The sequence below is a fragment of the Carcharhinus amblyrhynchos genome, unplaced genomic scaffold (assembly GCF_965287045.1).
Source record: "Carcharhinus amblyrhynchos unplaced genomic scaffold, sCarAmb.v2.hapA scaffold_410, whole genome shotgun sequence".
Lineage (NCBI taxonomy): Eukaryota > Metazoa > Chordata > Chondrichthyes > Carcharhiniformes > Carcharhinidae > Carcharhinus > Carcharhinus amblyrhynchos.
This window is the reverse complement of record NW_027650150.1, coordinates 7,501-30,002: the sequence shown is the minus strand read 5'-3', so window position 1 is coordinate 30,002 and position 22,502 is coordinate 7,501. Positions and strand designations below refer to the sequence as shown.

Genomic DNA, 22,502 nt, shown 5'->3' with positions numbered 1-22,502 from the left:
AATCTACCTAACCTGCACATTTTTGGACTGTGGGAGAAAACTGGAGCATCCGGAGGAAACCCACACAGACACGGGGAGAGCATGCAAATCCCTCATAGGCAGTGACCTGAGCCAGGAATCGAGCCCTGGCGCTGTGAGGCAGCAGTGCTAACCACTCTGCCACCGGGCCGCAGAGCTGATGGGAGAAACAAAAAACAGGAAACAATAGACAATGTGCCAGGGAGCTCGGAGATGTTGGACAGCGTGGAGGTGTGGAGCTTCAACTTTGCACAGAGCGTAAAGACTTATCTGTGCAATATGGAGTGGCCTCCAACAACATCACAGCCGTCAGAGAGTTCCTCCAAACTCTGCTCTCCATAAAAGCTCCAATAACTACAGCATTGAAGGCCAGTCTTGATGGGGGAGAGGCTCTCCCAGAGCATCACCTCACTCCTGCACTCAGTACTCAAACACGGCCCTCGGAGCTGAGGTCCAGCCCGAGGAGAATGACCCCTTGGCCCCATGGGAGAGGCATCGTCCTCTCTCAGGACGACAGCGAGGTCACTGTCCCATCATCCACTCTGTCAGTGGCCAAACTGACCCAGCTGACGTCAGCCGAATGGCCTCGAGAGCCAGGGCTGCTGGAGCTTCCCTATCAGGGCCTTCAGAAGGGTCCACAATGGAAGGGTGGCAGGAATGGGGGAAACGCAGCATAGACGTACTGGATAGGGAAAGGAGGCACTTAGAGCCAGCTCCGAATTAATGCAAATACAGGCGGAATTGAGTTAGCTGATAAATTGGCTGATGGATCAGGATTTGGTCAGTGTTTATATCGGTGATGAGATAAGGAGGAGACCAAAAGCCTGGATGAAGAAGCAGGATTGTGGGAGGTGAAGAGAGGGGTGAGGATTGTCAAACTCTTGGTGCTTTGGGATGGGGCATGATGGGTGAAACAGCTCTTGGATACGTAACTCCTTTAGACCCGCTGTGTGTACACCCTCAAATTCCTCCTCCTCTTCCCTCTTGTTTCCTCGAGCTCCAAAGAGATCACCACCAGGGCACCCACTGTTTGTGAGGTCTAACGCAGGTTAAACTAAGTGATCTTTCCACAGAGGGAGTGCTGCTAAGTCTCACCAGGTTCATCCCTGAGATGGCGGGGCTGGCCTGTGAGGAGAGATCGAGGAGACTGGGCCTGTCTTCATGAGAGTTTAGAAGAATGAGCGCCAGTCTCATTATGAGGAGACACTTGGCGGGATTCTACGGCCTTGCTTGGGCAAGGCTGGAAATTCCGAGGTCGGCGGAGATTTCCGTCGTCAGACCCTCGCCCGCTCCGATTCCAGGTGAGGTGGTAAAGTTCTGGTCATTGTATTGGATATTAAAAAATCGGGAGGTGAAGGGTCGCAGCCTAAAGTTGTTGACCTCAATGTTGAGTCCAGGGGGCTGGAACCTGCCTGTCCGGAGTCTCCTCCAACTTGCTGCTGAACTTAAATAATTGTCCCCCTGGGGAATGTGCCAATGAGAAAGGGGGAATCTCAAAACATGGAAGTAAAATTCAGCTTCTCCATGACCCTTCCACCCTTTTCGAGCTTCAGGTTAAGTTACTGAAAGGAAATGTCATTTGTTCAAACAAACCTTTTGAGAACAAACTCCATCATTTGCTTCTCCTCATTGGCCTCCTGAATCTGAGTGGAAACATTCGCCAGGACGTCCTCAAAGTTAGTAAGTAAACGTGGATCATCCTTCCTGAGCTGTGTCCAGAGATTTTGGATTTCCCTCTGGCTGAAAGATAAATAATTTATTCACGGGATATGGGTGTCGCTGATAATGTCCCTCCCCTAACTGCCCTTGAACTGAAAGGCTTGCTTGGCCATTTCAGAGGGCAGGTAAAAGTCAATCACATCGAGCTTTAAGTTTTTAAAGTTTATTTATTAGTGTCTTTATTATTGTCGCCTATATTAGTATACGGTGAAACATATTGTTTCTTGTGCGCTATACATTCAAAGCATACCGTTCATAGAGGAGGAAAGGAGAGGGTGCTGAATGTAGTGTTACAGGCATAGCTAGGGTGTAGAGAAAGATCAGCTTAATGTGAGATAGGTCCATTCAAAAGTCTGATGGTAGCAGCTTTTCTCGAATCGGTTGGTACGTGACCTCAGACTTTTGTATCTTTTTCCAAACAGAAGGTGGAAGAGAGAATGTCTGGGGAACGTGGGTGTGTCCTGAATTATGATTAATGGTGTCACAAGTAAGGGTTACATTAACACTGCAATGGAGTTACAGTGAGAATCCCCCAGTTGCCACACTCGGCGTCTGTTCGGGTACACCGAGGGAGAATTTAGCCCGGCCAATCCACCTTAGCCAGCACGTGTCTCAGACTGTGGGAGGAAACCCACACAGACACGGGGAGACGCCACACAGACAGTGACCCAAGCCGGGAATCGAACCCAGGTCTCTGGTGCTGTGAGGCAGTTGTGCTAACCACTGTGACACAGTGCTGCCCTGTCACATGTAGTCCAGTCCCAGGTAAGGACGGCAGATTTCCTTCCCTAAAGGACATTAGTGAACCAGATGGATTTTTACAACAATCTATGATTGTTGGCATTACTGGGACTAACTTTCAATTGAATTCAAATTCTATTAGTTGCCATGATGGGATTTGAACCCATATCCCCGGGACTTTGGATCACTAGCTCAGCGACATTACCGTTGTGCCACTGTCAACCCCACGTTAACTGACCTTCCGGGGCAGGGTATAAAGCAGTCAGGATTAAGTAGGGGATAGGGTTAGAGGACAGAAGCAAGTTGGGGTAAGGCACTCAAGAACTAACTCAAATCCTGTCTTAAAAGTTTTACTGTTTCACCTTTATTTTGTGTAATGCACTTTGATTTTTCATCATTAAATCTAATCAGCAAAACCAACAACAACTGGTGAATGGCAGTGGTTTAAATTCTTTTGCACGGTTAAGATGAAGGAGAGAAATCACAGTGTCAATCTGTTGAACTCAATGTTGAATCCTGAGGCGCTGTCTAATCAGACACTGAGATGCTTCCTCCTCCAGCTTGTGTTATTTGCTTGTCGCCTGAAATTAATCATCAGGGAATTTCATAGAAACTTATAAAATTCTATCAGGGTTAGACAGGGTGGATGCGGAAAGAATGTTCCCAATGATGGGGAGTCCAGAACTAGGGGGGCACAGTTTGAGGACCAGGGAAAACCTTTCAGGACTGAGGGGAGGAGAAATTTCTTCACCCAGAGAGTGGTAAATTCGCGACCACAGAAAGTAGTGTAGGCAAAAACATTCTCTGATTTCAAGAAGTCAAAAACAAATCATTCAATTCAATTCCACCGCCCTGCTCTCCCTCCCCATAGCCCTGTATCGATCCCCAAACTAATCCCACTGCCCTGCTCTCTCCCCGTAGCCCTGTATCAATCCTAAACTAATCCCACTGTACAACTCTCTCCCCATAGCCCTGTATCAATCCCCAAACTAATCCCACTGTCCCACTCTCTCCCCATAGCCCTGTATCAATCCCCAAACTAATCCCACTGTACAACTCTCTCCCCATTGCCCTGTATCGATCCCCAAACTAATCCCACTGCCCTGCTCTCTCCCCGTAGCCCTGTATCAATCCTAAACTAATCCCACTGTACAACTCTCTCCCCATAGCCCTGTATCAATCCCCAAACTAATCCCACTGCCCCGCTCTCTCCCCATAGCTCTGTATCAATCCCCAAACTAATCCCACTGCCCCTCTCTCTCCCCATAGCTTTGCATCAATCCCCAAACTAATCCCACTGCCCCACTCTCTCCCCGTAGCCCTGTATCAATCCTAAACTAATCCCACTGCCCCACTCTCCCCATAGCTCTGCATCAAGCCCCAGACTAATCCCACTGTCCCACTCTCTCCCCATAGCACTATATCAATCCCCAAACTAATCCCACTGTCCTGCTCTCTCCCCATAGCTCTGCATCAATCCCCAAACTAATCCCACTGCCCCACTCTCCCCATAGCCCTGTATCAATCCCAAACTAATCCCACTGCCCCACTCTCCCCATAGCCCTGTATCAATCCCCAAACTAATCCCACTGCCCCACAGTGAGTGGTCAGGATTTGGATTGCAGAGTCTGAGAGATCGGTAGATTCAATCACCGCTTCCAAAAGGGATTTGACCAGGCAGCTGAGGGAAGGAAACGCCCGGGGCTGGGGAGGAAAGAGCGGGGCAACGGGACTGGTTGTTGCAGAGAGCTGGAACTGTCTCGATGGGCCAAGTGATCTCCTCCCGGTGTTGTAACCATTCTGTAATTCAGTGTCAATATCAGCCCTGGTCTTGTAGCTGTCACTGTTTTAAAGCAATTCATTTGTTGAACATGCTTTGCCTTTAACAAGTCTACGCTGGCTGTCCCTGCTCATCAACGCTCATTTATTTTATCCCACATGGCAGATTGTCTCCTCGTGTTAATAACTGCTTTGTCCTCTGACAGAACTTGTAGGTTTAATTGGTGCTTACAGGCCGCAGTGTTCTCCTCAGCCACCTCTTTCTGTAGCCCAGGGTATTGCCTGAGAGCAGCTAAGCCCAAGGCTAACATTGTACCTTGCCCTGAGAGACTGGGCAGGTGAGGGGGGGGGGGCTCTGTCACTCACTTGCCAGGGGGAGGAGGGGCTGGAGCAGGAAATTTGCTCTTGAAACGAGATACTCGCCAGCTTCCCTTTTAAAGATGCGATGCCGCGATTATTTCTCATTAGCAACTTCTTAAAATGAGGAGGCTGCGCTCGGCAGAGACACTCCGGGAGTTCCAAAATAAAATCATCTGGGATTCTTCCAACGTGACGTAATTAGGGGATCAAACAGAATCTTACTGGAGTGGCACAGTGGTTAGCACTGCTGCCTCACAGAGCCAGGGATCTGGGTTCGATTCCCAGCCGGGGTCAGTGTCTGTGCGGAGTCTGCACATTCTCCCCGTGTCTGCGTGGGTTTCCTCCCACAGTCTGTACGACATGCTATTAGGTGCACAGGCCGTGCTAAATTCTTCCTCAGTGTGCCCGAACAGGTGTGGGCGACTCGGGAATTTTCACAGTAACTTCATTGCGGTGTTAATGTAAGCCGATTTGTGACACTAATAAATAAATAAACGTCAAAACTGAAGATAAGGAGGTAGGATAAGATTCTGTAATACATTAAAGATCGGCACATATCATGAGTTACCATGGGGGGTGGGGGGGGCAGTGCCATAATGGCAACATCACTGGACTCGCGATCCAGACTAATGTTGGGCGACATGGGTTCAAATCCCAACATGGCAGCTGACAGAATTTGAATTCAATTAATTAAAATTCTGGAATATAAAGCTGACGGTGGCCTTGGGTTCACTAATGTCCTTTAGGGAAGGAAATCTGCCGTCCTTACCCGGTCTGGCCTATGTGTGACTCCAGAGCCACAGCAATGTGGGCGACTCTTAACCGCCCCCTGAATTGGCTGAGTGAGACACTCAGTTCAAGGACCTTGTCAGCAGTGCCCACAACCCATAAAAGAATGAATAATTCATGGATTTCATTAGCAGGAATCAGAGATAACAGCTTCATAAAGAGCATCAATCATTCATGAAGCAGATAGATTTTTGCTGGCAGACGATACCAAGGGATATTGATCAAAAGGCGAGTGTAAATGGAGTTGACATACAGATCAGCTTGTTCTGCCGTTTAGTTCAAAGGGCTAGTGCCCTCCTCCTGTTCCCAACTTATTATGTATCATAACAAACACAATTCCTGCAATTAACTTCCCGAACTCTCTGCCAATTCCTTGCTGCAGCTGAACTGGGAAAAAAAAAACGCAATTGTAGTTAAACTGTGCGGGGTCTCAGCACACCGACACAACCTCTGATTTCCACACACACTGGAGCAACCGATATGAGGAGAGGGCGGAGAAACTTGGTTTGTTCTCACTGGAACAACGGAGGTTGAGGGGGAGACCTGATAGAAGTCTACAAGATTACGAGTGGATAGTCTGAAGCTTTTTCCCCAGGGTGGAAGATTCAATTACTAAGGGGCACAGGTTTAAGGTGCGAGGTTTAAAGGAGATAGAACATAGAAAAACTACAGTACAAACAGGCCCTTCGGCCCACAAGTTGCGCCAATCATATCTCTACCTACTAGGCTTACCTATAACCCTCTAAGTCCCATGTACTCATCCAGAAGTCTCTTAAAAGACCCTATCGAGTCCGCCTCCACCACCACCACCACCGACGGCAGCCGATTCCACTCACCCATCACTCTCTGAGTGAAAAACTTACCCCTGACATCTCCTCTGTACCTACTCCCCAGCACCTTAAACCTGTGTCCTCTCGTGGCAACCATTTCAGCCCTGGGAAATAGCCTCCGAGAATCCACTCGATCAATACCTCTCAACATCTTACACACCTCTATCAGATCTACGAGGCAAGTTTCTTTTACACAGAGGGTGGTGGGTGCCTGGAACTCGCTGCCGGGGGAGGTACTGGAAGCAGATGCGATAGTGAGTTTTAAGGGGCGTCTGGACAAATACATGAATAGGATGGGAATAGAGGCATAGGGTCCCCAGAAGGGTAAGGAGGTTTTAATTCAATTGGGTTGGTACAGGCTTGGAGGGCCGAAGGGCCTGTTCCTATGCTGTAACTTGCTTTGTTCCAATGCTTTCACCTGCTAACAGAAGAGCACATTGCAAGTAAACATATCACAGATTTTCCACTCTGTTCACCACGAGAAGGTTTTTTTTTCTCTCCTTATTTATTCATGGAATGTGGGCATTGCTGGCAGAGCCAGCATCTGTTGCCCATCCCCAATTGCCCTTGAACTGAGTGGGTCATTTCAGGGGGGGGATTAAGAGGTAAGACCTGGAGTCACATGGAGGCCAAACCAGGTAAGGACGGCAGATATCCCACCCCTCCTCCAAAGGTTGGAAGTGAACCAGATGGGTTTTTGCGACAGTCGATGATACCATCACCGAGACCAGGGCCGGAAGTTCCTAGCCGTTTCCAGGATCTTCCAGTCCCGCCGACAGTACGCTCCCGCCATGGGTTTCACAGCAGCGAGTGGCAGTCTACAGTAAATTGACATTGGTAGGACCAGAAGATCCAACCGCCGGCCAACGGTGAGCCACCCTCGCCAGTGGGCCACAGAGAAGATCCCACCCTAGATTTCAATTCCGGTTCTATTAATTAAATTTAAATTCCCACCATCTGCTGTAGTGGGATTGGAACCCAGGCCTCTGGATTACTCGCCTAGTAACATTACGGCACCATCTCCCCCATGAATTCAGATCTCCAGAGCAATTTCACAGAATGACAGAGATGTAAATGTAGTGGGCAGCCACTTTACAGATCTTGCCACTTACAGCTTCATAATGTCTTCCTTCATATTTGTGAATACTTCACTCAGATCTTAACCTGACTATTTCTCAGTGTCCGATCCTTGGTAACAGCTTCATATTAACGCCACAACACCTGCTCCTGAGGGTGAAAGGCGCTCCTGTGTCCCACATTAGTAATAGGACTTAAAGCAAGGACGGCACAGTGGTCAGCACTGTTGCCTCACGGCGCCAGGGACCTGGGCTCAATTTCCAGCTCGGGTCACTATGTGGAGTTTGCACGCTCTGTGCCTGTGTGGGTTTCCTCCGGGTGCTCCGATTTCCTCCCACAGCCCAAAGATGTGCGGGTTAGGTGCATTGGCCATTGAAAATTGACCCTTAATGCATAGGTTACGAGGATTAGCGGAGTAAATATGTGGGGTTACGGGGATAGGACCGGAGTGGGATTGTTGTCAGTGCAGACTTGATGGGCTGAATGGCCTCCTGTAGTGGTTTTATGATTCGATGAAGGGTATTAACTACGAGGAGAGATTGGGCAAACTTGGTTTGTTTCCACTTGAGTGTCGGAGGCTGAGAGGCGACCTGATAAAAGTTCACAAAATTATCAGAGGTATGGATAGAATGGATAGTCGGAATCCTTTTCCCAGGATAGAGATATCAATTACTGGGGGATATGGGTTTAAGATAAAGGAGGGGAGAGTTTAAAGGAGATGTGAGAGGCATATAGAGGATGATAATTGCCTGGAATGCGCTGCCAGAGGAGGTGGTAGAGGCAGATATAATAGTAACGTTTAAGAGACATCTTGACAGATAGATAAATAAGCCGGGAATAAAGGGATATGTAGAGGGAAGAGGTCTTTAGTTTAGAAAGGCGTCACATGTTGACGCAGGCTTGGTAGGCTGAAGGGCCTGTTTCTGTGCTGCTTTGTTCTTTGACAAGACTATCTTATCTAATTTTGGGCTCTTGAGTATTCCTGATTTTCAATCCACCATTGGTGTCTGTGCCTTCATCTGCCTGGGCCCCAAGCTCCTCTGTACACTCCTCCCACTCTCTCCCCGCGCTCTCTTCCCCTCAGAATGAAGCTCTTCAGTAACCTGTCTTCATAACGAGGATCGAAGAACAATATAGCACAGGAACAGGCCCTTCAGCCCTCCAAGCCTGCACCGATCATGTGTTCCTACCTAGGCCACTTGTATCCCTCTATTCCCAGTCTGTTCATGTGACTATCTAAAGTCTTTAATGATCCTAGCGTGTTTGCTTCAACCACCTTATTTGGTAGTGCATTCCAGGCCCCCACCCACCCTCTGTAAAAAACGTCCCCCACATATGTGTTGAACCTTGCCCCCCCACCCCCTTACCTTGACCTTGTGACCCCTTGCGTTTGTCATTTCTGACCTGGGAAAAAGCTTCCCACTGTTCACCCTATCTAGGCCCTTCATAATGTTATAAACTTCTATTAAGTCACCCCCTCAACCTCCATCTTTCCAGAGAGAACAACCCTAGTTTACTCAATCTCTCCTCATAGCTAAGACCCTCCATACCAGGCAACATCCCGATAAACCTTCTCTGCACCCTCTCTCTAAAACAGGTTGTCCTAGATATTCACCACCCTCTGTGAAAAACTGTCCCTCTGGACACTTTTGTATCTCTCCCCTCTCACCTTAAACCTATGCCCTCTAATTTTAGACTCCCCTACCTTTGGGAAAAGATATTGACTGTCTAGCTGGTCTGTGCCCCTCATTATTTTATAGATCTCTATAAGATCACCCCTCAGCCTCCTACGCTCCAGAGGAAAAAGTCCCAGTCTATCCAGCCTCTCCTTATAACTCAAGCCATCAAGTCCCAGTAGCATCCTAGTAAATCTCTTCTGCACTCTTTCTAGTTTAATAATGTCCTTTCTATAATAGGGAACTGTACATAGGAGGTAGGTCCTCTGATCTGTAGTTATCAGTAAGGGCAATTCTCAGCTAGCAACTGCCCCCAGAATACTTAAACAATATATTCCAGTCACACAAATGAGAAACAGTTCAAAATAACGTGTTGAACTGAATTGATTCATTTGGAGTTCGGGTGTAATTAAGAGTCATTGCATGAGAATAGCGCACTGAGCTACAAATATCTGATTCTGTTGCTGTGATGCTTCACTTACTCTTTAAGGAGATTTCTTGCTCCCAGACCGTCCATCAAGCTATGGAAGTGGTGTTCCTCATCATCATCATCAACTGTTGCCAACGGTTGGGAATGCCGGTTCCCATACACGCTCCCACTCTCATCCTGGCATTTGTTTATCTTCTCCACTCTGCTCTTTTCCCCAAACAGGAATTGGCCTGAATGTCAAAAAGGTCCAAGATTTCTGAATCAGTTAGTACGTCACAGAATGTTTTCCGTGCAGAAGGAGGCGGCCTTGCGGCACATTGGGTCTGTGCTGGCCCTCTGTAAGAGAAAGTATCTCTTCCTAACTCATCCCAAAACCCTGCATTTTCCTTTCTCTTTCAGGAGCTTTAGTAACATTAATTTCCAAGTGCGATTGTGTACACGTCTAAGGAAAGACATACTGGCGTTGGAGGCAGTCCAGGGAAGGTTTACTCTGTTGATCCCAGGTAGGGAGGGATTTTCTTACCAGCTGAGGTTGAGTAGGTTGGGTCTAAACTCATTGGAGTTTAGAAGAATGAGAGGCGACCTTATTGAGACATATGGGATTCTCCGGGAGTTTGACAGAGTCGATACTTAGAGGTCAGTCATGATCTCATTGAATGTCGGAGCAAACCCGATGGGCCGAATGGCCTACTTTTGCTCCTACATCTTACATTTTATGTAATTCAAACCTTGTCTCATTTTCAACTGGCTCTGCATGTTACTTCAACATAATGTCCTTCCTGAACACACACACACACACACACACACACACACACACACACACACAATGGAAAACACCCTGTAAAATCCACCATCTTCCAAAGCCAATTCCCTCAAAGCTCCTGCATTCACACATTTTATTTAGCTTTCATCTATTGGAAAATGCCGAGAACGTTTAACAGGAGTTTCCACTTTGGGTATAAATCGTGTGAGTTTTCAGAAGCGACAAATCATTCTCACACTGGGGATCGGAAGGTTCTGCTGTAAATTTTGCACAATTCAACAACTTCTTAAAATATCGTATTTGCATTAAAAACAATTCCGTGATGTAACTGAGTGTGGGCTAGCGTTGGCGCAGTGTTATTAATTCAGCTGAAAATGGACTCATCACAATGAAATTATCAGTTTAATCAGTGTAAATACTTCAGTCAGGACATTGAGGTTGACCTGATTAAGGATCCAATTGATGAGCTAATCAGGGAATCTTTGCCTTGTATTTAACCAGGAATGTCAGTTCCTCTGGCACCCTCGGAGTTAGACTGCTGACTGCGAGCACTCTGTGCACTGCTGTTAGAGCTTGTAAATAAAGGGATTCCGGTGAAGTGACTTCTGCCTCGGTAGACTTTGTAGATTCCACGGCAGCACAGTGGGTTAGCACTGCTGCCTCAAAGTGCCAAGGACCCAGGTTCGATTCCCCGCTTGGGTCACTGTCTGTGTGGAGTCTGCACATTCTCCCCGTATCTGCAAACCTTACTTGCGACACTAATAAATAAACTTTTTTGTTTTATATACACCCAGCACGTCCAGACCACTGCCTGTGAAGAACTTGGTTTTGGGTAACAGCACAAATTAAAAATCTACACAGCACGTTGCACAAGTTCTATTTATAATTCATATTTTCATAACATTCCCATTTCTTGTGTTGAATTATACCCGGTGCCCCCAATCTGACCGAAACGTTGGGGGTGGTGGGGAACCCACTGAAGGGACCAGCATCAGCCTCGCACCGGATCCAACTCACCAGCTGAGTTAGAGACCTCCTCAATGCCAAGATGGCAGGTCAGGGGGAGGTGGGGGGGAGACAATGGTTCAAGAGAACACGAGGGGGAGGGAAACTTGGCTGTGGGGGGAGCGCAACACCTTTAGGGCAGCATGGTGAGCGAGCAAGATCGCGAATAACTGGCTTTGCGCCCGGTTTCCTGCCAATGTTATTGACCCCGATCTAAATGTTCAGCAGGCTATTTAAATATTATCGATGAGTCTGTGTTAATGTAAGCCTTACTTGAGGCTAATAAATAAACTTTTATTTTACTTTATTTTTTTTTGGAAGGCTGCAGTATTTCAAATTTGACAGCTATCCGCCAGTGCATACGATGGTGGTATAATTCACTTATTTCATTGTTAAAGCCGTTCTTACATTGTCTCAGTCGATAACTGCTCAATGTGTGCTTAGACAATGTTCTAATGTCATTCCAGATTACCTACAATTGCCTCTATATTTTGACACTGATCCGAAACTTTCAGTAGAGAAATACAGAATTTTAAAATTCTGTTTCTTCTCCAGCTTTGCTAGATCCACATTCCTATAATCATATCCAATTCTGAATTGTTGAGCTAAGCTCCGGGGATGTCTTCGGAATAGATAATAGTTATAGAATATACTGTGTCGACATTATTCTTCCCTTGGTAGTGAATAAGGCAATTAAACTACACTCATTTTTCTGAAGGGAGGCCCGTGATACTTTGTCGATGGTACAAACCAGGTAATGTCTAACTCAAAGCCTAGTGCTGCCCATTCTGAATATGAAGGTTTCTGGGTAAAAATGGCCATCTGTTAGCCTGTGTCCATTTTCTTAACTCTAAAGTATAATATCTAAATATTTATGAATTCTAGCTATTTATTCGGGTAATTCCATTACATATACACGGCTGGTGACGGAGGGAGTGAATGTTTAAGGTGATAGATGGGGTCCCAAACCAGCTGGATAGTGCCGAGCTTCTTGAGTGTAGTTGGAACTGCACTCATCCAGGCAAGTGGACAGTATTCCATCAAACTCCTGATTTGTACATGGTGGATAAGCTTTGGGGAGTCAGACGGTGAGTTCCTTGCTGAAGGATTCCCAGCCTGCTTGTGTAGCTATAGTATTCATAGAGTTGGTCAGTCCAGTTCCTGGTCAATGGTAACCCCTAGAAATGTGGAGGGTTCAGTGATGGTAATGCCATTGAATGTCAAGGGGAGATGGTTGGATTCTCTTGTCGGAGATGGTCATTGCCTGGCAATTGTGGCATGTGAATGTTGCCTGTCACGTGTCAGCCCAAGCTGGGATATTGCCCAGGTCTTGCTGCATTGAAACATGGACTGTTTCACTATCAGAGTCACGAATGGTGCTGAACATTGCGCAGTGATCGGCTAACATCCCCACCTTACAATGGAGGGTCATTGATGAAGCAGCTGAAGATGGTTGGCCCTAGGACATATCAGTGAAGTCCCAAGACCGAAGTAACTGACCTCCAATAACCACAACCACCTTCCTTTGTGCCAGGTATGACTCCAACCAGTGGAGAGTTTGCCCCCCGATTCCTATTAACTCCGGTTTTGCTCGGGTTCCTTGATGCCACACTCAGTCAAATGTGGCCACGATGTCAAGAGCAGTCACTCCCACTTCACCTCTGATATTCTGTGCTTTAGTTCATGTTTGAACCAAGGCTGTAATGAGATCAGGAGCTGAGTGACCCTGATGGAATCCAAACTGAGTGTCTGTGAGCAGGTTATTGCTGAGTAAGTCCCCTTCCATCACTTCACTGATGATCAGGAGTGGACCAGTGGCTGGATTTCTCCTGCTTTTTGTGGATAGGACGTATCAGTCTTCCACACTGCTGGGTCGAAGTCACTGCTGTCTTCGTTCTGGAAGAGCTTGGCTAGGGGCAGAGCGAGTTCTAAGTCTTCAGCGATATTGCCGGGATATTGTCAAGGCCCACAGTCTCTGCAGTAGCCAGTGCTTTCAGACATTCCTTGATATCACACACGGAGTGAATTAAACTGGCTGAAGACTGTCATCCGAGATGCTGGAAGCTCAGGAGGAGACTGAGATGGATTATCCACGGGGCATTTCTGGCTGAAGATTGTTGCAATGGTTTGCACTGATGTGCTGGGCTTCTCCATCACTGAGGATGGGGATGTTTATAGACTCTCCTCATCCAGTGAGTTGTCTAATTGTCCACAAACATTCACGATCAGGCTTTTATTCTAATGATATAACATCTTGACCTTACTTACTGCAAGGGACCGATCATTCAAAAGGGTAAACATGCATTGGATTTATTTATTAAGACACATGAGAACTGTATAGATGAAGACATCACTGCGTGGGTGCTTTGTTTGAGCAAAATTTAAACAAAGCCATTTGTTACCCGTCCCTAATTGCCCTTGAACTGCACAACTTCCTCTGGGCTTAACTGCTAATTTCAGAAGGTGGTTAAGAGGCAACCACATTGCTGCAGCTCTGGAGTCACATGTAGGCCAGACTGGGTAAGGACGGCAGATTTCCTTCCCTAAAGGGACATTAGTGAATTAGATGGGTTTTTCCCGACAATCGACAATGGTTTCCGTTACTGAGACCAAGTCTCAATCCCAGATTTTATTAATTAATTTAACGATGGGATTTGAACCCGTGTCCCCAGAGCATCAGCTCGGATCTCCGAATTACTGATCCAATAACATTACCATCATGCCACCATCTCCCCCACGCCTCAGCCCTAATACAGAATGCACTCTGCAGAATCCTTACAGCGATCGGCAATACAGGGCGGCGGAATTTGATGGTTATGGAGGGACTGGAAAACTCTGAGCAGTTTATTGACTTTGGCGGGGCAGGAAAACCCCACCTGCACCAGACAGCCATAAAATTCCACCCTGAAGAAGACGGACACCGACAGGTTCCTATTAAATATAACTTCAATTAAAAATCAGTTCCTCAATCAGACACAACCAGGCTTCCTGCGAGACAAAGGGTGAAATTTTCCAGTCATTCCCACGCCGAGTCTGGAAATTCCTACCGAAGGTCAACGGATCTTTAAATGGTCCTCAAATTGTCTCTCCCACCCACAGCCATTCCCATGGCGGACGGGACTGGAAAATTTACTCCAAAGATCCTCTTCCTTAGAGACTGTAAAATGACAATAAATTCCGGAGTGAAACCACACAAAGGATCTTGGTTCTTCTCTTCCAGAGATTTCCTTCCCTAAAGAACCAGGTGGGTTTTTACGACAATTGACAATAGTTTCATGGTCACCATTACCGAGATCAGCCTCCCATCCACTGACTCTGTCTACACTTCCTGCTGCCTCGGCAAAGCAGCCAGTGTAATCAAGGACCCCATGGACCCCAGACATTCTCTCTTCAAACTTCTTCCACTGGGAAGAGGTCGGAAAGGTCTGAGATCACATGCCGACCAACTCCAGAACAGCTTCTTCCCTGCTGCCGTCAAGTTTTTGAATGGGCCTACCTTGTATTAAGTGGATCTTTCGCTACACCTTAGCTATGACTGTAACACTACATTCTGCACTCCCTCCTTTCCTTCTCTATGAATGATATGCTTTGTTTGTATCGCACACAAGAAACAATACTTTTCACTTTTAATACATGTGACAATAATAAATCAAATTTAACTTTTCAATTTATTAATTGAATTTAAATTCCATCAGTTACCGGGGAGGGGAAATTTGAACCTGTCTTTCCCACAGCGTTAGCCTGGGCCGACTGATTGACAGCTCAATAATGTTACCACTACACCACCACCTTCCCATAAGTGCAGTGGGAGCAGGGGAGAAGGTGGTGGGGATGGCTGTCCACAGGATTATATAAACACCCATTATCTACAACCCCTTCAACAGGGGGATGTAATCCAGACCACTGAGTGAAAATTTTACTTAATTTGAAACAATTTCCACAAATGGGCAGAAACTCAGTATGGGAACTTCTGTTTGATCAGATTAACCATGGGCAGCATGGTGGCACAGTGGTTAGCACTGCTGCTTCACAATGCCAGGGACCTGGGTTCGATTCCCAGCTTGCGTCATGTCTGTATGGAGTCTGCACATTCTCCCCATGTCTGCGTGGGTTAGGTGCATTGACCCGAACAGGCGCTGGACTATGGTGATTAGAGGAATTTCACACTAACTTCATTGCAGTGTTAATGTAAGCCTTACCTGTGACTAATAAATAAACGTTACTTTAACTTTCAGGGTGGGGGGGCTGGGGTGAAAGTGGGGTCAGCTTCCATCGCAATGTTTTATACATTAACATAAAGTTCAATGAAGCTGGAGATTTCTCAGATTCCAGCGAGTTCCCTTGAGAAAACTTTGTGGAACTTCACGGTATAAACTGTACATGAAACTGGAACTGAAGTTATTATTGTGAACTCACTAAATCCTGTGGTAAATTCCTCCAAGGTAAGGGAACCGTTCCCGTCCAAATCCAGCGAATCAAACACATCCTGCAGATCGTCTGAACTGAGACACAGCTCCGTCTGAAGGTGCTGCAAGTATACAACCTCCTGTCAAAATCATATCCAGCTCACTCTTTCCAGCAAATAATAAATTCATTGCTCTGGTGACCACAAAACACAGAGTTATACCAGAGACTAGGGTACACTGCATTGTTGCTGCATTACTGACATAGGCAGAACATCAGGACAAAGTGTGATAGGGCAAAAGGTGAGAGTCCAACGGGACTGTGGACAGGATAAAGACTCAGATACAAAATAGACCGGGATACACATTGCACAAGAAATAATGCTCAAATCAGAAACACAAATGCAGCTGAAAGGTAACGAGGTAGAGTTACTTAAAAGTTTACTTTATTAGTGTCACAAGTAAGGCTTACGTTAACACCGCAATGAAGTTACTGTGAAAATCCCCTAGTTGCCACACTCAGGGAGAATTTAGCCCAGCCAATCAAGCTTACCTTTGCATCTTTAGGCTGTGGGAGGAAACCAGAGCACCTGGAGGAAACCCAGGCAGACACGGGGAGAATGTGCAGACTCTGCACAGACGGTGACCCAAGGCTGGAATGGAACCCAGGTCCCTGGCACCCTAACTGCAGTGCTAACCACCGTGCCATAGTAATATAGATGAAAGGTGACAAAGGCCTAGGCTGAGCTGAGAGGCAGCAAGGGTGATTTTAAGGAGGTGCTTAGGCACTAAGCTCTGGAATTCCTTCCCAAGATCTCTGCCTCTGTCGTTACCTTAAAGACGCTCCTTAAAACTTACCTGCCTGTGAGGACTTGCACAGAATCCCAACAGTGCAGAAGGAGGCCATTCAGCCCACTGAGTCTGTACTCCCTCTCCACAAGAGCATTTCGCCCTGGGCCCTCCCCTTTCCCCATGCCTGTAACCCCGGGCTTTCGCCACGATTAAACCACCCAGCCACTTCCACACCATCAGAAAATGAGGATAATGAAAAGATGGCCAGTGACTCGGGGGCACAGGTTAAAGGTGAGAGGGGCAAGGCTTAAAGGAAATGTAAGAGACAGATATTTTACACAGAGGGTGGTGGGTACCCGGATCTCGTTACTCGTGACTTTTAAGGGGCATCTGGACAAATACATGAATAGGACAGGAACAGAGGGATAGGGTCCCCGGAAGAGTAGGGGGCTTAGTTCACGCAGGAGGGTCAGTACAGGCTTGGAGGGACTGAAGGGCCTGTTCTGTGCTGTAATTTTCTTTGTTTATGGTTTTAAACAACAAAGGGGGGTATTTAAACTGGCGAGGAAACTAAATCAGGTAAATTCCAGTCAGAACAACAGAAGATTCAGGTTTCACTGATGAACCAGGAGATTAGCTCAAATTCAAACTAAAAATAGAAGCACTCAACTGTTAGAGGGCAGACAACAAAACACCAGGTCAAATTTACAGGGGAAACGATGCAGGGAATTCAAACTAAAAGACAAATGGTGGAAAACTACCAGGCGGCAAATGTTTTTCAATCTGTACATTAAAAGGAAAAGGTCAGAGTGAGGGTCGAGAGATAGGGTGAAGGAGGAAATGAACAGGTGAAGAGGCGGTGCGGAGAAGTGCTGACAAAATGTTTAATTTTCACAGAACAATGAATATTAAAATTGTACAGTCACCGGCGGCTGGTGTTGAGGGTAGCAGAATTTAAGATAGGGAAACCACCAGAGTTGGATATAGGATAATTAGTGAGGGTTAGAGTAGTTAGTGAGGGGTAAGGTAGTTACTGAGGGTCATTAGTAGGGATTAGTGTTGTTAGTGGAGATTAGGCTTATCTGTGGGAGTTTGGGTCGGTAATGCGAGTTAGGGTTGATAGATCACCAGAACATCATTTAGATCAGCCCTGCTCCCCACTCCCCCTCCCCACCCCACATCTCCATAACCCCATGCATTTATCATGGCTAAGCCTAACCTACACATCTTTGGACACTAAGGGGCAATTGATCATGGCCAATCCACCTAATCTGCACATCTTTGGAGTATGGGGGGAAAACCAGGGCTGCCAGAGGAAACCCACGCAGACACGGGGAGAACATGCAAATTCCATACAGTCGCCCAAGACCAGAATCGAATCCAGGTCCCTGGCGCTGTGAGGCAACAGTGCTAATCACTGTGCCACCCCTCTGATATTACTGAAAGAAATAGCAGAAATGTAGTAATTGCGGTGGGTATTATTTGCTGCACTTTTTCAGCTACATACCAGAGATTTGTGGCGCAGGGAATTAGGGGATCGTGGCTAAGTGTTGGGAAACAGAAAGGAATTGGGTTAAAGATTTCCACGCGTGTTTATATTATTGGACCAAGCTTATGTGCTTTCTGAATGAATCATCACTCCATAGGACCATAGAAAATTACAGCTCAGAAACAGGCCTTTTGGCCCTTCTTGTCTGTACCGAACCATTTTTTGCCTAGTCCCACCGACCTGAACGAGCTGTTTTACTTTCCAGACCCTCTGGAACATCCCAGACTCGGGACAACAAAAATCACACTTTGAAATCTAACTGCTCCAACATTCTAACATTACCCTTCAGCATCAGTTCACAGGTACCACACAAGTCACTTACCCATTCAGGAACACACGATGGAGATAACGGACAGGAATGGGAGTTTGCCCACCAGCTAGAAAAATCGTTAAAGTAAATAAATCCAGCAACTACATCTCACAGTAAAAAACACCACTGCCCTCTCCTGGCAGTGCCAACACATGGAGTGGGATGGGAACCACTTGATACGTAACGGCGTACAGCTACAAACAATTGCCCCTTTTCCCAGGGATCTTAGAATAGCCAAGCTCAAACAAAAAAATCGGGAAGACTGTCGGAATGTTACCCTTTATAACCGGGGGTCTAGAACATCGAGGAAAGGGTGTTCTGCGACAGTTGTACAAAGCTCTGGTCAGATCGCTTCTGAAGAATTCAATACAGTTCTGGGCCCTGCAATTTAGGAAGGATAATGTTGGAATGGATTCAGGATCATCACCATTCCAGGGTCAAATGGGTTAAATTACAGGGCCAGTTTGTAAAGACTAGACTTAGATTCCCTTAAATAAAGGCAATTACGAGGTGATATAACAGCTGTTTAAAATGATCGATAGAGAAGGCAATGAGCTGGGACAATCAATGAGTTTCTGTTAATTAAGGGTATTATCGCAGGTTATGGAATCCCAGTGGATAAATAGGGATCAGATACAGGTCAGACACTATATAAGGGGCGGCACAGTGGTTAGCACTGCTGCCTCACGGCGCCAGGGGCCCGGGTTCAATTCCCGGTTTGGGTCACTGTCTGCGTGGAGTTTGCACACTCTCCCCGTGTCTGCATGGGTTTCATCCCACAGTCCAAAGGTGTGCAGTTTAGGCCATGGTAAATTACCTCTTGAGCGCCCAAAGGTGTGTAGGTTAGGTGCTTGGGCCAGAGTAAATGTGTGGGGTTGCGGGAATGGGGGCTGGCGGTGGGCTTGGGTAAGATGCTCTATCGGAGAGTCGGGGCAAACTCGATGGGCTGAATGGCCTCCTTCTGCAGAGTAGGGCTTCTGTGGTTTAATTGTGGCGATAGAACAGGCTGAAGGGACTGAGCGACCTCCTTTTCCTGGAATACCGTGGTGTCAAGGATTGTAAATGATGGAATAAAACTGAAAACACACGAAATAGCTGTCAAGAGCGCTGAAGGAAACAGGCAGCGATTGTCCCGCGTCACTAGAGAGCTTCCGATCTTCAGACAGGTAAAGCCCAGGAAACAGAGTGGGAAAGGGCCGTTTCTGTCACATCTTCAGAGATTCCGATTAATCTGACAGGGAAAGGATCCAATCAAGCAGAGGTTCAGCCAAACAGTTTCCCATCGCCAACAACCTTTCCCGTGAGCCAAAGGAACACGCCACTCCTGCAGTCAGGTAGTTTCCACCTCGGGATCGGCAACACCGCCCTGGGTAAAGTTACAAGTTTCCAAAACCCCCACTGGCTGCTTCCCATTGGGCAAGGCTCCACTCACTCACTAAGGTGGTTCAAACGCCACATGCGTAGGTCTGTTCGTGATCTCATACCCACAGGTCAGACACTATATTAAGGGTGGCACACTGCTGCCTCACAGCGCCAGGGACCCGGGTTCGAACCTGGCCTTGGGTTACTGTCTGTGCAGAGTTTGCTCGTTCTCCCCATGTCTGCGTGGGTTTCCTCCCCCACAGTCCAGGTTGGGTGGATGGGCCACGCTAAATGTGCGGGGTTACAGGGATGGGACGTTGCTGGGTTTGAGTAAGATGCTCTATCGGAGAGTTACTGCAGACTCGATGAGCTAACAGTGGTCGCCGTAACAAAGCGTGTTCGCGAGAAACGGAAATACATAAAGCTTTGGGCTTGAACCATTTTCTTCCATTTGAAAAGTAGGCTAAAGGATCGATTATTGAATTTCAGAAGCGGTGATCCAAGCACATTCCGTGAGCGCGTAAACCCTCACTCTCAGATCTCACCTGCATATCCGTTCGGTTAATAAAACCTTTCTCTTCTCGATCACAGATCCGAAAGAATTCCTGAGCTTTCTCCATCAGAGCCAATTGTCCATTATTCTGTAGCTTGGGCTTCCTCCAGTCATCCACCTCCATGGTCCGTGGTAGTGTTACACCAGTGCCGTCTTCCCTTTGGGATTCGCTTGCTTCTGCCGAGAATACTTCCTCTGAAGCTGCCATGATTTCTCCCAAAAGCTGACAGCTACATCTGCCTCCTACGCTGTTCCAAGCCACAGTTTCTTTAATCCACCTGTGATAACTGGAGATAAAAACATTTTCTTAGGAATCTTTGTTTCATTTTATTCATAACCTGGACTTCACTGGAAAAGAGAATTACACTTCGAAGAGCAACAAACAAGAAACAGGTTTGGAAATATGTTGACCAATTTGTTACCAAACACTGAGAAGCTGATGATTTGGCAAGACAACGAAAAGCTGCTCGAGACACATTAACATTCAATGACAATTTAGAAATATCCGCTCACCTTAACAATCAGCTATATTCTCGAACTGGTGAAGGACAGTAAACAGCCCACTCAGGATAATCAACAAACACACCAGGGGAGGCGATAGCCTAACGGTATTATCACTAGATTATTAATTCAGAAACTCAGCTGATGTTCTGGGGACCCGGGCCCCGTCACAACCGATAGTGGAATTTGAATTCAATAAAAAAATCTCTGGAATTAAGAATCTACGGATGACCACAAAACCACTGTTAATTGCCGGGAAAACCCATCTGGTTCACTAACGTCCTTTAGGGAAGGAAATCTGCCATCCTTACCCGGTCTGGCCTACATGTGACTCCAGAGCCACAGCAATGTGGTTGACTCTCAACTGCCCTCCAAGGGCAACTAGCAAGAAACTACAAAAAAAGGTTGTGAATGTAGCCCAATCCATCACGCAAACCAACCTTCCATCCGTTGACTCTGTCTACACTTCCTGCCGTCTCAGCAAAGCAGCTGGCATAATTAAGGACCCCACGCACCCCAAACATTCTCTCTTCCACCTTCTTCCGTCGGGAAAAAGATACAAAACTCTGAGGTCACGTACCAACCGACTCAAGAACAGCTTCTTCCCTGCTGCTGTCAGACTTTTGAGTGGACCTACCTCACGTTGAGTTGATCTTTCTCTACCCCTTAACTATGACCGTAACACTGCACTCTGCATTTTCACCTTTCCCTCTCTATGAGCAGTATGCTTTGCCTGTAAAGCGTGCAAGAAACAGTACTTTTCGCTGTATATTGGTACATGTGACAATAATAAATCAAATCAAAGGGGCGACAAGTGCAATCCATGTCTCACAATGAATAATAAAAAACACTATATTAATCTACTCAACATGACAAAGACTGGAGCACTAATGAACCCACTAAGTCCAAGACATTCCAAGTACAATGTCAAATGTCTATTATTGTGTCAGAGAATCTGTTGTTGTGGAGTTTGTTTTTTTGGGGGCAGACCCCAACTGTAAACAGAAGTTGAAAATGGAAACAGTAAAAGGAAACTGACTCTCCCAGTTTCTAAGGACAGGAGATGTTCAGGTTAGGTAGGTCGGTCATGTTAAATTGCCCCTTAGTGTCAGGGGGGTCGGCAGGGTAAGTATGTGGGATTACGGGGCTAGGGCCTGGGCGGGACTGTTATCGGTGCAGACTCGATGGGTCACATGGCCCCCTTCTGCACTGGAGGGATTCTACGATTCTAATACTGAAACCGAGGTCTGGAAACCAAAACCTCTGAATGGACTAGAAATGGTTGAGATTGTCCACAGGATGGCAGAGCCATCCAAGCTGGTTAGTAGCAGCTGCTGAGTCCAGTGGTGCAGTACAGGCAGGCTGAAGGCAGCAAAGGGCCAGGTCCAGAAGCTTTGAGAATCAGGTCCTGCAGCAGTTCCTGCTGCTTGAAGACCCCATTGCTGGACTACGTCATCCAGACCAAGTTGCAGAGCTTCTGCAAGTGCATGCCATTTGTGGTGACATCAGTGGCTGTGGGGCGTAGGTTGGTTACACACTGCCACTGGCTGGGCTTCAGACTGTCGCTCCTTGAAGGGGAGGAGCTGAAATTCTTTGTGGGGCAGAGATTTTTGAAGGAGTTTGTGACCGAGTTTGATGGCCTACGTGCTGTGTGGACAGCTGGGTCAATTTGTAAGATCTTCTTGGATCTGCCATTTGAATTTCCCGCTTCTTTCATCGCTCACCTGGCCTGGGTACCAGCCACGATCCTGGGCCCGGGCGGGGGGCAGTCTCAGGTGGAGCTGGCAGCCTCTGATTCAGCAGGTGGGTCTTCTGCCCCCGGGAGTCCTCGATCCCGGGCGAAGG

The 22,502-nt window shown here is 47.0% G+C and overlaps 1 protein-coding gene across 3 annotated transcripts in view; it reads right to left on the bottom strand.

Annotated features, from left to right (window-relative positions):
• Positions 1-20,436, bottom strand: part of cracr2aa (calcium release activated channel regulator 2Aa) — a 56,152-nt gene extending 35,716 nt beyond the window's left edge. For all 3 annotated transcript variants that reach the window (XM_080183771.1, XM_080183770.1, XM_080183772.1), the window contains exons 1-4: positions 20,149-20,436; positions 15,604-15,715; positions 9,472-9,649; positions 1,612-1,758 (exon numbers count right to left, since the gene is read on the bottom strand). In XM_080183771.1, coding sequence (XP_080039897.1) covers positions 1,612-1,758; positions 9,472-9,649; positions 15,604-15,715; positions 20,149-20,364 — 653 coding nt within the window. In that variant the 5' untranslated portion in view covers positions 20,365-20,436. The remainder of the gene's footprint in view (positions 1-1,611; positions 1,759-9,471; positions 9,650-15,603; positions 15,716-20,148) is intronic.
• Between the last annotated feature and the right edge of the window lie 2,066 nt (positions 20,437-22,502).